Source organism: Danio aesculapii, chromosome 9 (genome assembly GCF_903798145.1).
Source record: "Danio aesculapii chromosome 9, fDanAes4.1, whole genome shotgun sequence".
NCBI lineage: Eukaryota > Metazoa > Chordata > Actinopteri > Cypriniformes > Danionidae > Danio > Danio aesculapii.
This window is the reverse complement of record NC_079443.1, coordinates 31,393,926-31,408,481: the sequence shown is the minus strand read 5'-3', so window position 1 is coordinate 31,408,481 and position 14,556 is coordinate 31,393,926. Positions and strand designations below refer to the sequence as shown.

The window sequence follows — 14,556 nt, the reverse complement described above, 5'->3', positions numbered from 1 at the left end:
CACACACATAGACAAATAAAGGGAAATAGCCAGAGAGGTGAAGAAGTGCATTGAAGTGTAATGAAACCTGTTTGTGTTTGTGTCAGATTGAGTCTGATTATGTGGACTCAGTAATGCACTATAAAGGTGAACTGACGGTGGTTTTGAAGTACATTCCTGCAGAGAGAAACGTCTCCCTGCCTCTGGACCAAGTACAAGGTACCTTTTTATATTTACATTTATGTTTAGCCATTTAGCATTCAGTGATTCAACATGAAGAGGCAATACACACACAAAGTGCTAAATATTATAAAGTAACTGTTAAGCCGCATTTCCACTGCATACAACAAGCGACAAACCGGAAGTCATTCATTTCCAATGGAGAGTAGTCCGGGAGCTGCGTGGAGTTTCAATCATCTCCGTATGTGGAAAATTCTGATCCAATTTGAGCTGCGGATCCATTAAAATATTTGAACTCCTGCTAGACCGTATGCCACCAGCTGACCGGATGTGATTTATCCCAGTACTGTCTGAGCAGGTTTGTGTGCATGAGATGAGAAATAGGAATATTTCGTTATTTTTTTGAATCAGAAACAAAAAACATTTATATTCATAAATGAGTAATAAAAAATATCCTTTTTTATGTTGTCTCCACATTCTCTCCAAAATTTTTAGCAGTCTATAAATTTCTAGTATTCATTCATTCTTTACTGAACCATGGTGAATACACAGAGAATAAAGGCTCTTTCTGCACTGAATTTTTCGGACACCACGAGAATCGGGTTCACTCCCATGGTGCACTACAACACTGAAAATTGCCACAAGGGGGCATATCCGACAGTCGTGTCCAGATGCAGTGTGAAGTGGAAAGGCGGCTTTAGTGCTCAGAGGAGGGGGGAGTGTTTTTTTTTTGAGCCCACTCACCTGTGTGAAGCACACTTCACAAATGCACAGTGTTTTATTAGAGATATGGAGTGATTGTAATAGTGTATGGTGCATATGCTCAAAACTGGTACAAGTGTCAGTTAAAAGTGTCAGAAAGATGAAAGTGTGTTTTCTACAGATGGTTTATCAAGCCCACTCACCTGTGTGAGGCACACTTAAAATTGCATATGGTTTTGAGGTTGTCTTGTAGAGGTGTGAACCTACACTGGTCTCACGGTTCGGTTTCGATTATCATGCTATCAATTCGGTTCAATTTGATATCTCGGTGTATCACGGTGCATGGACCATGCTTTCCATACATAATTATATATTTTACTGCACAGCCCAAGAATTCTTGTATAATAAAATTTATAAATATATTTATATACTATTTGTGATCATTTTGTCCTTTATTCCACACAGTCAGATAACAGAACTGTACCTTTAAAAACTCAAGTACATGCACAGAACAATATGAGCATTTATAGCAAATAAACTAATGTAAATAACCTGCTCGCTTTCTAATCCTTGTCAAGTGATTCTTACACCTGTATGATTGGTCAGGCGCTCAACAGAAAATGCTGTGATTGGCTCTAACGCTCTGGCGCTGTTGTTCACTGAAGAGTGACACTGATTAAGGCAGCGGCGATCACAGGTGATCCATGATAGACGCGGCGGAGAAAACACACTCTGCGGACATGCTCGTGTCTGTATCAAGAAGTATCGCTGTAACAGCTGAAAGGAGAGGAAACATTACCACACACCAGCAGGTCAAAGGTCCACAGTGAGTGAGAGAGCGAAGCAGAAGTGGAGTTTACTTTCATTTTCTCCATAGCAGTGAAATAAGGGCTTCTGCTGTAACTTCAGTGTCAGTGAAAGACTGTCAAGCAAACACTCACACAGTGAATTGTGCAGTTTCTGCATTACGTAGTTAGAGTGTTTAATTACTCGCCCTCACCTCCCTCGCAATAGTAAGCTACCGCAATATAGCACATATGCAATAAATGACGTCAGAATATAATAACCGGTTATGATCTATTACTGAACTGATACCAAATTGTCCACGTCTGCATCACGGTGCACCGAAGTCTTGTGGTGTGGTGGGGTTTATAGAAGAGGGGGGTCCTGGTTTTGTTTTAGTACTTAAAGTATTTCTACACCTTTTTGTTAAAGTTGAAATGTTTGACCTTTCTGCATGACGACAGCACATTTAAATGTAATGTTAAATGTGTAATAGTATTTGACATTATATATTTGATATTTGTTGCTTGAGGATTTATTGTGATATACAGTACATGTCAACAGTGATGTATAGTAATGTATTTATAGAATCTAGTCTTCTGTCACATTGTTGTTACTGGAGAAGACTTTGTCATACCTTAAATACATACCTTAAAAACAGAAAAGTAGGATATTTATACAAGCGCTTTTAAATGAACATTTTACCACAACTATAAATAGCTAAAGGATCGAGAGGGTTAACTGGGTATTATTATTATTTTTTGTACATGAAACCTGTAGAGAACATTTTTTTTATTCAAGAACAGAATGAACACATTAGGGGAAATAGTGTTGTGCACAAATAGTATTCATGTATTCATGATTCTGCAATAAGTAACAAAAACTATTCAAATTTCACTACGTCTCTGCTGTTTTAACTATATGCATTGAGTGGTGCTGTGGAGCAGTAGTGTTTGAAAAACAGGTCTGATTGGCAGCCTCTAGGCCCAGTAAAGTTTGGAAAAATTTTAATCAAAATTATAAACTTGTGCAAAATATCTGATTTAATTTTTTTAAATAAAATAATTATACTTAAAAAAATTTGATATTATTATTATTTTGTTTTTGTAACAATAGCTGGGTTTCCATCAGGCCTTTAATGTTGTGCATTTTGAAGTATAGCATGAGAAACGAGTTATTGACATGCAAAATTTCTAATAAAAATTCCTTAATTCACATGTGGTTTTGGACTTGTGGTAAAATATAAATGTAAATAATGGGGAAAAAAAGTAAATAATGGGACGTGGAAATACATTTGATGAATAAACTCTGACATAACGAACATTTCACCCATGTGACCAATCAGCTGTCTCCATTATGGTTGCCTTGCTTAGTGTTGGTTATTATTAGGTTACCAATAATACTTTTAGCCACTCTAGCAACCTTATGAAAACATACCTAATTCATTTTTTTTTTTTGCTAATTTTGGCTCCATATTAGGACAGAATCATGAATAGCCAGATAAATGTCTTTAAACCATTCTCATTAGAAACTTTGGAAAAACATTGGTGCATGTTGCATTTTATCTGGAGTGGCTTACATGAATGTCTTGCAATCTAATAATCATTCTAAACTCAATGATTGCTACAATAACCCATTCTCAAGCAGTTTTACACACATTTGTTGCTCGGTGAGTGTTATTTTAGGCTTTGTTAGGACAGTATAAAAAATACAATAAAATTGAATTTCGATTGAAGTCCAGACGAGTATCTAACATATCTAATATTTTTCACTATAAAAATAGTTTCTAGTGGCTTTATAAAATTGCAGTGAGACCAAATTTCAAAATCAGCTATTTGAGCATTTACTAGTTTGTTTAAGTAACCTCTTTATTATTCCTCAGTGAAAAAGGGATTTCTTAAAGGAAAGAAGAAGACCATCACTCTCCCTAAAGGAGGAATGGTGGAGCTGCTGGTCAAAGAGGCAAAAAACCTGACAGCTGTCAAAGGAGGCTCTTCTGACCCATTCGTAAAAGGGTGAGCTCATAAACACTACCAGTCAAACGTTTGGGATCAGTAAGGTTTTTTATATTTTTAAAAGAAGCATACTTTGCTCACCAAAGCTGCATGTATTTGATCAAAAATACAGTCAAAAAAGTCACATTTGTGAAATATTTTTACAGCTTAAATGAACTGTTTTATCAAATGTAGTAGAAAGTGTCATTTATTCCTGTAATTCTTCAGAAATCATTATAATTTGCTCATTATAGTGAATGCACCACAGACTCACATGCATCTTTTTTTCTTTCTGGCTGCATTATCAGATATCTGCTGCCGGATGACAAGAAGAGCACAAAGCACAAGACGGCGGTGGTGAAGCGCAGTGTAAACCCACGCTGGAATCACACGTTCACCTACTGCGGCCTGCAGCACAGTGATCTGGACAGTGTGTGTTTGGAGCTCACCGTGTGGGACCGAGAGCCCTTCGCCAGCAACGTCTTCCTCGGTGGAGTGAGGCTCGGTGCTGGGACAGGTCAGAATGTTTAACGCTCATACTGTTTTGTTTTGTGTCCTTTTTTTTTTGTTTTGTTTTGCTTTTTGCTTTGTTTGGTTGTTTTTTGTTTTGTTTTGTGTTTGTTTTTTTTTTGTGTTGTTTTTTTTCCGTTTTTTTTTTTTGTTTTTAGATTTGCAAATAGTAAAGTCATTTTTTTTCTGTATATAAAGTGGGTGAAATCAATACTGAAATGCATTTTTGTACTCTATATGGAAGTTGCTATTTCAGCAGTAAGTTTATGCTGTTATAGTAGATAATATGACAAAAATGTCTGTTAAACAGTCAGAATATTATTATGTTTTAGTATTTTTTACATTTCCTGATGATAACTATCAATATTTGTTTATTTTAAGGATTCTAATCTTTTAAATGATAAAAAATAATCTATTACCTGCATGTACTGAAGACAAGCAGATTTCTTTTTGCATATGTGAATAATATGAAACAACACTAATTTTGATGCAATATTACCCACATAATTATTCATTTGATTAAAGTTAAACTAAATCAATTAAACTAAATCGAGCAGAAAACAGGAAAAATTTATTTATTAGCTCCAAAGGCCAAAGGAAAAATGTCATTTTTAAATTGTTGATTTTTATTATTTAACACAAATTTATGTTGCTTTTGTATTAATGTGCTTATTTCTGATTTATTTTGTAAACATATTTCAGAATTTAATTTGATATGTTTGTCATTTAATGTTTCTGTTTTATTTCACCTATATTACAGTTCCTCAATTATAAAATCTTACATATGAATTAATATAACAAGACTTGAAAGTAAGTCTAAATATTTTAATACTTTAATAAAAAACAATAAAAATTCTCTCAAGAAAAAGAGGGAACTTCATTTACTAAAGTCTACCAAAGTTCATTTTATCCACTTCTATACCATAGTTAAACTTCCCCTCTGCATTCTGAGAATACCATTACTATTTAAAATGATATTTCCCTCATTAATATGCTAGAATTGTCCAGCTCTGATTTGCTGTGAAATGTTCTGTGACTCACATGAATAGAATCATTTGGTCCCAAATGTTCTTGAATCAAATTTCCCCTCTAATGATCTTTCTAAACGTCTGCTTAATCTGTCATCAATGATGCATGAAGCATTACTGCGTGCAACACATTCTGTATTCATGCTAAACTAATTTCAAGATGTTTTATTCATATCTTCACTCGCTCATGATCAAGTGGTTTGTTTCTCATGGACGACGATGTATTAAAATGACTCATACACAAATTCAATATTTATAATTAGTAATGTTTTTCATTTACATGACTATATTTCTTCTAAATCTACTTACCCTGTCAATCTGTTTATTTTTCTACTGTACCTTTAAGATTTCTTGAAATAATTGACCTCTGTTAGGACTGTTTAACCTCTCCATGTGTGAAAAAAACTCTACTAAACTACAAGATATTGTAAAAGTGGACAGTGATATGTGCGTTTAATGATAGTTCAGACATAACAGTACTATTGCAAGCTGTATTATTTGCCTTCATATATGATCTGAGGAGAATTGTTTTTAAAAGACAGGAAAGTTGTTCATATTTACATTTACTTATTTATATTTATATATAGCCAGTTGAAATTTTGGCTGCATTTAATTGCTCAAAAATATTATAAAATTGTCATTGAATTTCAGTTAACAGTTTTTTTAATGTGAATATATTTTAAGATGTTGTTTTTTCCTCTGATTCAAAGATGGTGCTTGAAGGTGCAGTAGGTGATTGTCTTCAGAGACATTTTTTGTTGTGCTGGTTGAAAGTCTCTTCACATTCCACTAGTAATGATAAAAGTAAATGATCTTAATGTATTTTTATATTCTGGGTAAAGCATAAGATGTTCATCCAATTAAATATTGTCAGGCCAATAATTCCGATAATTCTGATTAGTAGCCCAAACTGTCTGTCAGCAAATGCAGATTGGTACTGTGCACCTTTTCATGCAGATCTGCTGATGCGCATTCAAGCGGGCCGCGGTCATGTGGACACGAGTGACAGTGCTAATAACAAATGCTGAATCAAAACGTTTTAAAATCCTGAATCAATATTGGAGTTACTTTTGCACGCTGAAGGAAGGATGACACCATGGCTGAAGTATTTCTTTTAGACGGATAACGTTATGTTTTAAAAGTATTTTAGTCATGCAAAGCTGATGTAGATTCTGTTGTTACGAATGGGTTATATGCACAGAAGTGTTGTTCAGCCACTAGAATCTTCTGGCGAACGATTGTTGTGACTATTTTCTATTTCTATTATTTACTTTTACAGCATCGATAATGTAGATATTTATTTAGTTTAACAACAATACATCAGTAAATAGCGCTATTCTGCCTAGCCTGCTTTACTGAGGTGAAATTGGTTTTATGTTCATATTGGTTCATTTTTGAACATTGACAGCCTGTGACATGCTCCCTATCCCTGTTTACCATGCTACGCTGAATATTCAGTCTGAAATAGCATGCAAGTATGGCTTTGTAATAAGTGTATTTCCTGCAGCCCGCCGGCCAATCACAGTAGTTTCTTTAGGACAAAGCGCATAATAGAGTGAGACTGATAAGTGAGACTAATGAGAGAGTGATGACAAGTTTTGCTTGCTAACTACATAATTAAAAACGTGCTAGATATAATACAGTTTTTCCTTCACAGTTGTAGCATTATAAAGTACAAAAGATTTTTTACTGGCGATTGACATGATCACATTTGGATTTCAGCAGCCATGGATTTGGATGGCAGGGGAGGGATTGTATTTGAAAGATATTATGCTAACCGGTTAGCATTTAGGCAGATCACCTACTGCACTTTTAATCAATAATAACAAATGTCTCTTATTATTATCAGTGTTGAATTTCTTCCTTTCAAATTTTTTTTAGCTATACTTGAAATGTACGAATCATTTTAAGATGCGATCAATGGGAAGTTCAAAATAATACAATTTCTTTGAAGTACAAATGTATGGAGTATTAATATTTTACTGCCACTATGGAAAAACATATGTCCTTTATAGATAAATAAATATAAAAAAGATGAAAGCTTACATTGTGAAGCAGCACAACTGTGATTTAAACAGTATACCACAACTCTGAAAATTAAGAACTCTGCAAACAAGAAACGGAGAGTTAAGCTCTTTCTGTCGTCGATTTAAGAAAACTCTGAAGTTTCATATCGAGGAACTAAAAGAAGAAATAACTGCAGCTATCCAAATTGTTACGCCCGAGATGCTACATCGAGTGTGGAACGATTTCAAGTATCGGGTTGATGTCACTCAAGTGTCTGGAGGGGGTCATATTGAATATCTATGAACTTGTTTTGTACTGAAAAAAAACTTGAAATGCTCTTCACATTGATTAATTATCCAAGGTTGCATCATGTTTCTTTGATTAAATACAGATTTTCAAAGTTGTGGTATTCTTTTTGAATCCCCCTGTATATGTTATATATGTAATTTTATTAAATTAAAATGATTACAATAAAAAAACTGGAATATAGACCATTGCAAATTCAGTTTTGAATCACAGCAATAAAAAAAGACATTTTATGTTATTCTAATTGTAAGTAATATTTCACAACACAGCTGTTTTTATTGTATCTATCAAATTCCCCAAATCAGCATATGCGAATGATTTCTGGAGAATCATGTGATGCTGACAACAGGATTGATGATGCAGAAAATCCAGCTTTGCTATCACATGAATTAATCACATTTTAAAATGTATTAGAAAAGAAAAGGTTTATTTTGAATTATTATAATAGTCCACAATTTTACTGTTTTGATTAACAGGAGGCTTGGAAAGTTTAAGACACAAACACAAACTTAATAGCTAATAAATTAATTATTAATAAGTTAATTATTTTCTACTAAAATTTGTTCTGGAAGCCATTACTTCAATAAGAAAAAAATAATAATAATTTGTGCATATTTTGTTTTTGAAGACAAAACGTTTCAATTGTAAAAATGTTTCATGGCTTCTTTGCTATCAATGACAAAAAATGGTCTCTTTGCTATCAAAAAATGCGTCACCCAGGTAGCTAAAATATGACAGAATTTCCTCAACCATCTGTTGAGTTTCCTCCACCGTGCGTGTCTGAGAGTGAAGCAGCTCTGCTTTGACCTGTTTGTGGCCTGCAGGTCTGAGTTATGGGAAGGAAGTGGACTGGAACGATGCTTACGGGGAGGAGCAGCGGCTCTGGCAGCGCATGATTGACAACCCTGAGGTTCCTCAAGAGTGCACACTGATGTTGAGATCCAGCATGGCCAGGAGGAAGACGGACTGACAGCAGAAAAGAGTTTCCCCGGCAATACTCATCATACAGTATCTCATCGCCTCTAGACACTTTCAAGTGCTCTTTATGTTCTTGAGCAGTACCCGGACCAACCAGATTCTCATTTCAATGGTACTCATGCACTTCAAATGATCTAAACACATCTGTGGAACATATTAAGGGCCTCTGAGGTCCTGTTTACACCTGGCATTGAGATTCATCTGTTGGTTAGCAAAAGAAGGGGTTTTTCTACACACAGGATTATCACATTTCTTAATGGACTAGTGAGTGTGTATTAAGCACAAAAAACGAGATTACCTTTTTAATCTAAGCACAAACATAAAGTTTTAGGCAGCATTTATAATTATTTATTTGTATTAAAGACAAAATGATGATTCTGTCATCATTTATTTACCCTTTAAATGGATAGTTCACCCCAAAATGAAAACTACCTCATCATTTACTTGACCTCATGTGCTTTCAGACCTGTTCGAGTTTCTTCCTTTTGTCTCCACCAAAGAAGATATTTTGAAAAATGCTTGTTGAGGGTAACCACTGACTTATGCAGTAGGAAAAAAGTACTATGTAAGTCAATGGGTCCAATCAACCAGCATTCTTTAAAATAGCTTCTTTTGTGTTCAACAGGGGCCAGTTGCACCAGCAGTGCGTAAGTTAAAACATAGCCTAGTTGTGAATTAAAGGGACACTAGGTTACAACTTACGCATTATTACATTTTTTTTTTGTTGCACCACAGATTTTAGTTTAAACATAACACTACGTTCTGACTAAATATTTATGGCAGCCATATCACCCCCCCACCCGGTATAAAAGACATGAAGAAAAGTTTAATTTTCTACCAAGTAGTGATTCAAGAGTTCCCACTTAGCTGATGATTGACTATAAAGCTTGTTTGGCATGCTGTCCCTGGAGAGAGAGCCCTGAGCTCATCCCTAACGTTTGCAAGGCGAGAGGGAAGTTTGAGATCAGGTAGATCTCGAGAACTCCTCTGCGGTAGTAGCTAATGAAGAGATAGTGATTGCTCTTAAGAAATAAACTACTTACTACAGGGGTGCTCAACCCTGTTTCTGGAGATCTACCTTCCTACAGAGTTCAGCTCCAACCCTCATCAAACACACCTGAACCAATCAATTACAACTCCAACAGCACTTGATAATTACAGGCAGGTGTGTTTGGTGAGGGTTGCAACTGCAATCTGCAGGAAGGTAGATCTCCAGGAACAGGGTCGGTCACCCCTGACTTACTAGGTGCATGTCTATGGTGCCAATTTGGATTAGTCAATTAACTTAAGTTGCATGTTTTTGGAAGGTGGGAGGAAACAGAGGAACCCGGGGGAAATCCACGTGAGCACAGGGAGAACATGTAAACTGCGCACAGAAACGTCGGCTGGTTTGGTAAGGACTAGAAGCAGTAATGTTCTTGCTGTGAGGCAACAGTGCTAACCACTGGGCCACCGTGTCACCCATCTAGGAAAGGAGCAGGAGTAGGGGTGGAAGGGGGGTTCTTCAAAACGAAGATGGCTCTTATATGGAACTTGGAGTGTTTATAGTGGATTAGGAATCGTCTGATTGGTGAATCATAAATTGGATAATGCAGGGCCAGCCGCAAGCAATCATAAGCATGTGATCCTAGATTATAAATAAACTTCACTTTGTGTTAATTGTGTCCATCAATTAAGATGAGTTTTTTTCTTGCTCTTTTCTCTTTCATATGTAGAAAATAAAAAATCAAGTTTAATGTTTCGATAACTTTGTATTCACGGCTCGCGATGAAGGTGTGTGCGTTGACTGTAGTGACTGACTGTAATTTAATGTACAATAAAATTTGTATAATTTTTTATTTTATAAATTTTTATCATTTATAATTTTTTTAGGACACATATATAGATGCATTAGTTGCAGAATTGTACTACAGTTTGATTTAAATGCTTTTTATTGGATATTACCTTAAGAACATGTGGTGCAACCGAAGTGAGAACAAATTTAGTTACAAACTAGCTAGTAGTTACTAAGGCAGTAGTGTGGACTTTTCGTTCCAGTTTAAGAAAGAACTTACGAACAGCTGGTGCAACTCTACCCGGAAGAAACCTCAAATGGGTTCTGCACAAGTGAAGGGTGAGTAAATGATAACAGAGATTTCATTTCTGGGTCAACTATCCCTTTAAACCTGTATGAATTCTTGCCCCTGCTGAACACACAAAAGCAGATATTTTGATGAACCAAATGGTTTCTAGTCCCTGTAGACTTCCGTACAATTGTTATTTACTACAGAAGTCATCAAAAATGGGACCAGCAAACTGTGTACTTTCCACTTTATTGATTTTGAATAACTTGAGGCTGAGTAAATGATGCTGCCGCATGTAACTAGCAAACATTGACATTACAGTGAATGATTCGCTGGTCTAGGCACTACTTTACCAATGTGATTTACAGGTTTTTCAACCATCTCTAAAGGTAAGTCCGCATTACCAGATTTCTTGGAATGAAATGTTGATTGTGTGCTTTTCAATAGTGTAGAAACAAATGAAGCACAGCTCAGTCGCAGAAGTCAAACCAACATTTTTACGTTGACCAACATACCAAATTTGCTGCTGAAAAAACTGCTAATGGGAACTTTTGAATTTGGAGTTGAATAGATTTTTGTTGTGGATTCACATTTTGGACAACTGAGGCCCAGATTCACAATGACTTTTTATCAATCCGATAACAACTGGCCAACAGGATAAATACAGGTACAGTTTGGATACATCAGATGGCAGTCATCTTGTAAAAGCATGAGGTTGATTGTGAACCTCTGTGCATAGACATGCTGTCGGAAAGTGTGCCAAAACAGGGTGTTCATTCTGCACTATACCCAAACGCATGGATTAAGATAGAAACTGTAGTTGCCATCCGCATCCTTTATTATTTGCTTGCTTTCCTGTTCACTTGATGGCCATTTAACATTGGATTGTTGATTCAGTAACTCACTTGTGCGTCACACCGAAAGTTCCTGTGAAAGTGATGTAGAGCGTGACAAAATAATAAGGAAGGCTTTCAACAAAGTCTGAACACAAGAGGTCACAAGAGATGTATTTGAATGCATGTTAAAGGGATAGATCACCCAAAAATGAAAATTGTACTCTCCCTCAACTGAATCCAAACCTCCATGACGTCCATAGTAGGAAAAACATTATGGAAGTCAATAGTTACCCATTTCTTTAGAATATCTTCTTCTGGGTTTAACAGGAGAAAGAAACTCAAACAGGTTTTTTACAAGCGAAGGGTGAGTGAATGATGACAGAATTTTAGTTTTGGGTGAACTATGTCTTTAATACCAGGCAGAGATGGGGCCTGCATGTGTCAAATCTCAAACCAGGTGTAAATGTTGCTCCACACTTCATGTCAACCCAGATGTGATTATACTTTGAATCAAAACCAGATCGTCATAAGTTTTGCCTAGCACATAAGAACTATTTAAAAAGAGCACAGTGAACATCACCAATAAGAGGTCATGTTTGTCCTTAAAGAACAAAGCACAAAGCACTTCCTCCCTGCACATACACAACAAGAAAAACATAAATCCAGTTTGCACAAATATCACCGCTTGCACGTGAGAGAGTCATATTTTTATGAGCATGTTGACATGCACAAAAGATTGATGATATTATGATAAACATTAAAACTGATGCTGACTGTTTAATTTCATACCTAATTAATTTGGAATTGGATTCAAAAGTGCTTTATGCATACTTTTAGTGTAAAAAAAATAGATGTGTGGCGTAAAAAGATATATCTGGGAACAGTAAGGTTCATGAACTTGATTAGAGGCAACCGGAGCCTAGAGATGCCATCTTGATTCACAGTTCCCCTAAAACTCTAGTGTTTTTTTGGTAAAATGATAGTCGTAAATCCAAATGTGGAGTAGATTAAGACACCATTAGACTGTTTGCTAAAGACCAGTCAGTCAGCATGCATAATATTACATTGACAATGTTGTTGTCTGATAGATTTCTCCATCTGCCACAGTTTTATCACATAGACAGCCTCACCCCAAAGGAGAAAGTATTGTAGCATTGGAAAAAGTGCTAAAGCATAATATTTATTCAAACCAAAAAAACTGAAAAGACCTCGGACTAAAATGAACTATAGAAATGTTACTGGTTCGAGCTGAGTTTATAGTAGAAAAGTGGATCGAAAAAGACCCCCACAGATATAACACATATGCACCGGGGGTGTAACAATACACATTTGTACTGAATTCTTTCAGCTGTTGGTCTTTTATTTCATTTGTATTTTTAGAGAAGGAATGCTGTGTTTTATCAGCTACACATGCAGAGCTCTGCGTACTGTGGAACGAAATTTCAAAAACCAAGATCCCACCTTAGAACATGTGACAATAGAATTTACTGATATACTTTGTAATGTAATGCATTACATTACATGATATACTTTGACTGCTTTTATTAGCTGTCCTCAGTTTGAGTCACAGTATCAGAGTAAAACTAAAGCAGTCTTTGCCGCCCTTTTCAGTGGCACTCACCAGTGTGATTAAATTGTTGGCTTGAACCACAGAGCCAACCCAGTTTGGGTAATGGATGACCGCTAGTAGGAGCTGTGCATTGAAAAATCTCACTTCCATGGCCTCAAGAGGTCCACTAGTCTCTGATGCTAAAGGCTATGACTTTTAGTGTTTTTGTCAGTGTGCCCATGATTCTTTTGCTGGAAATGTCAGTTCAAACCCTACTCATTATGGGGCAAATAGAACCACAGAGGTCAAATTGGTGCCATGACCCAGTTTGGGGGGGCGAGTGTAATGGAGGTCAGCTACAATAGTAGGAGCTGAATTAACTGAAGTCATAAGTCTACATTGATATTTTTGTAATTTCAACAAACAATATTTAGCTAACATATTTTGCATTCTGAAGTATAAGCACTTCATTATCCTCCCCATTTAGCAAAAGCCTTATATAGCAACACTAACTGTTTAAGGTCTGCATGAAAAGGAAGCTGTGACTTTTTCCCCCATATTGTGATGTAAATCCAATAGAAACGGAATATTCAATGAGAAAACAGTGGGCGTGGCTTGTTTTTTTCTACTGTGAGCTGATTGGATGTAGTAAAGTAGTCATTTCATTCAAAAAGATCAGGAAAATGGTTCAGGGAGAGTTATTACAAGCTAACAGACTCCTCCTCCTCCTCCTCCTCCTCCTCACTATTTCTGTTTGTTGTCATAGCGCTGTCAAAACTGACAGTTGGAGGGGCTTGGATATGTTAGCCACACCCAATACCTCAGACAGACGTAATCTGAGAATTGAACTGAAAACAGGAAGTGCATTTCCAGATTTCAATTTTAGATTACAATGGCAAATCTTTTTCTTTTCTTAATGACATCACCACAAAATTACCAACATGAGCTAACAAAATCACTATTGTTACTTTTGATTTCATGTGTACTTTAAAGTTGATTTGTTTCAGAAGGCCACTGTTTAATAAAGGAAAACATATTTTTCCTTGCAATACTGCAAACTTACTGAACCCTGCCTTCAAAACGGTCATTTGTGTTTGTTACACCCCTAATTTGCATACATATTGCACAACGCCTACATCCCCTACAGCGAGTTTTGAGGCGAGAGTAACAGTTAATTCTCGCAGTTGATCGTTTTCGAGCCGTCATGTCACTGTGAAGTCTCCATGAATAATGTGCACACCCCCTTCCATTCTTAATATTCCTGTTAGCATCAGTCAAGTGAATAGAAATTATGACAATTTATAATAAACTGAGAGATTCTGTGGCATGTATAAGGCTTTATCAATGTCGATGTTTGACATGTCTAATATTGTCTGAAGCTGTTTAACTCTCAGCATGTTCTGTGTGTGTGTGTGTGCTGTTTTCATCTCACGTCAGGACGACTGTGTTTAGGACTGTTCTGTACTGTACTTTATCATTGCTACAAAAAAAATAAAACATTAATAAACAAAATTAGTTTAATTTCCTTTTTTCCACCACATTTTTCTGAGCAATTTTCTGTATTTATCTTTCCCTACATACTCTACACATTGTAGTTACATTTATTACTATTTGACTAAAGCCTTCTCACCAATGATGTGT

General features: G+C 35.9%; 1 protein-coding gene across 2 annotated transcripts in view; it reads left to right on the top strand.

Moving 5' to 3' along the window:
- Positions 1 to 14,407, top strand: part of sytl5 (synaptotagmin-like 5) — a 55,142-nt gene extending 40,735 nt beyond the window's left edge. For both annotated transcript variants that reach the window (XM_056465431.1, XM_056465428.1), the window contains 4 exons: positions 87 to 198; positions 3,527 to 3,659; positions 3,947 to 4,155; positions 8,314 to 14,407. In XM_056465431.1, coding sequence (XP_056321406.1) covers positions 87 to 198; positions 3,527 to 3,659; positions 3,947 to 4,155; positions 8,314 to 8,459 — 600 coding nt within the window. In that variant the 3' untranslated portion in view covers positions 8,460 to 14,407. The remainder of the gene's footprint in view (positions 1 to 86; positions 199 to 3,526; positions 3,660 to 3,946; positions 4,156 to 8,313) is intronic.
- Positions 14,408 to 14,556: the final 149 nt, after the last annotated feature.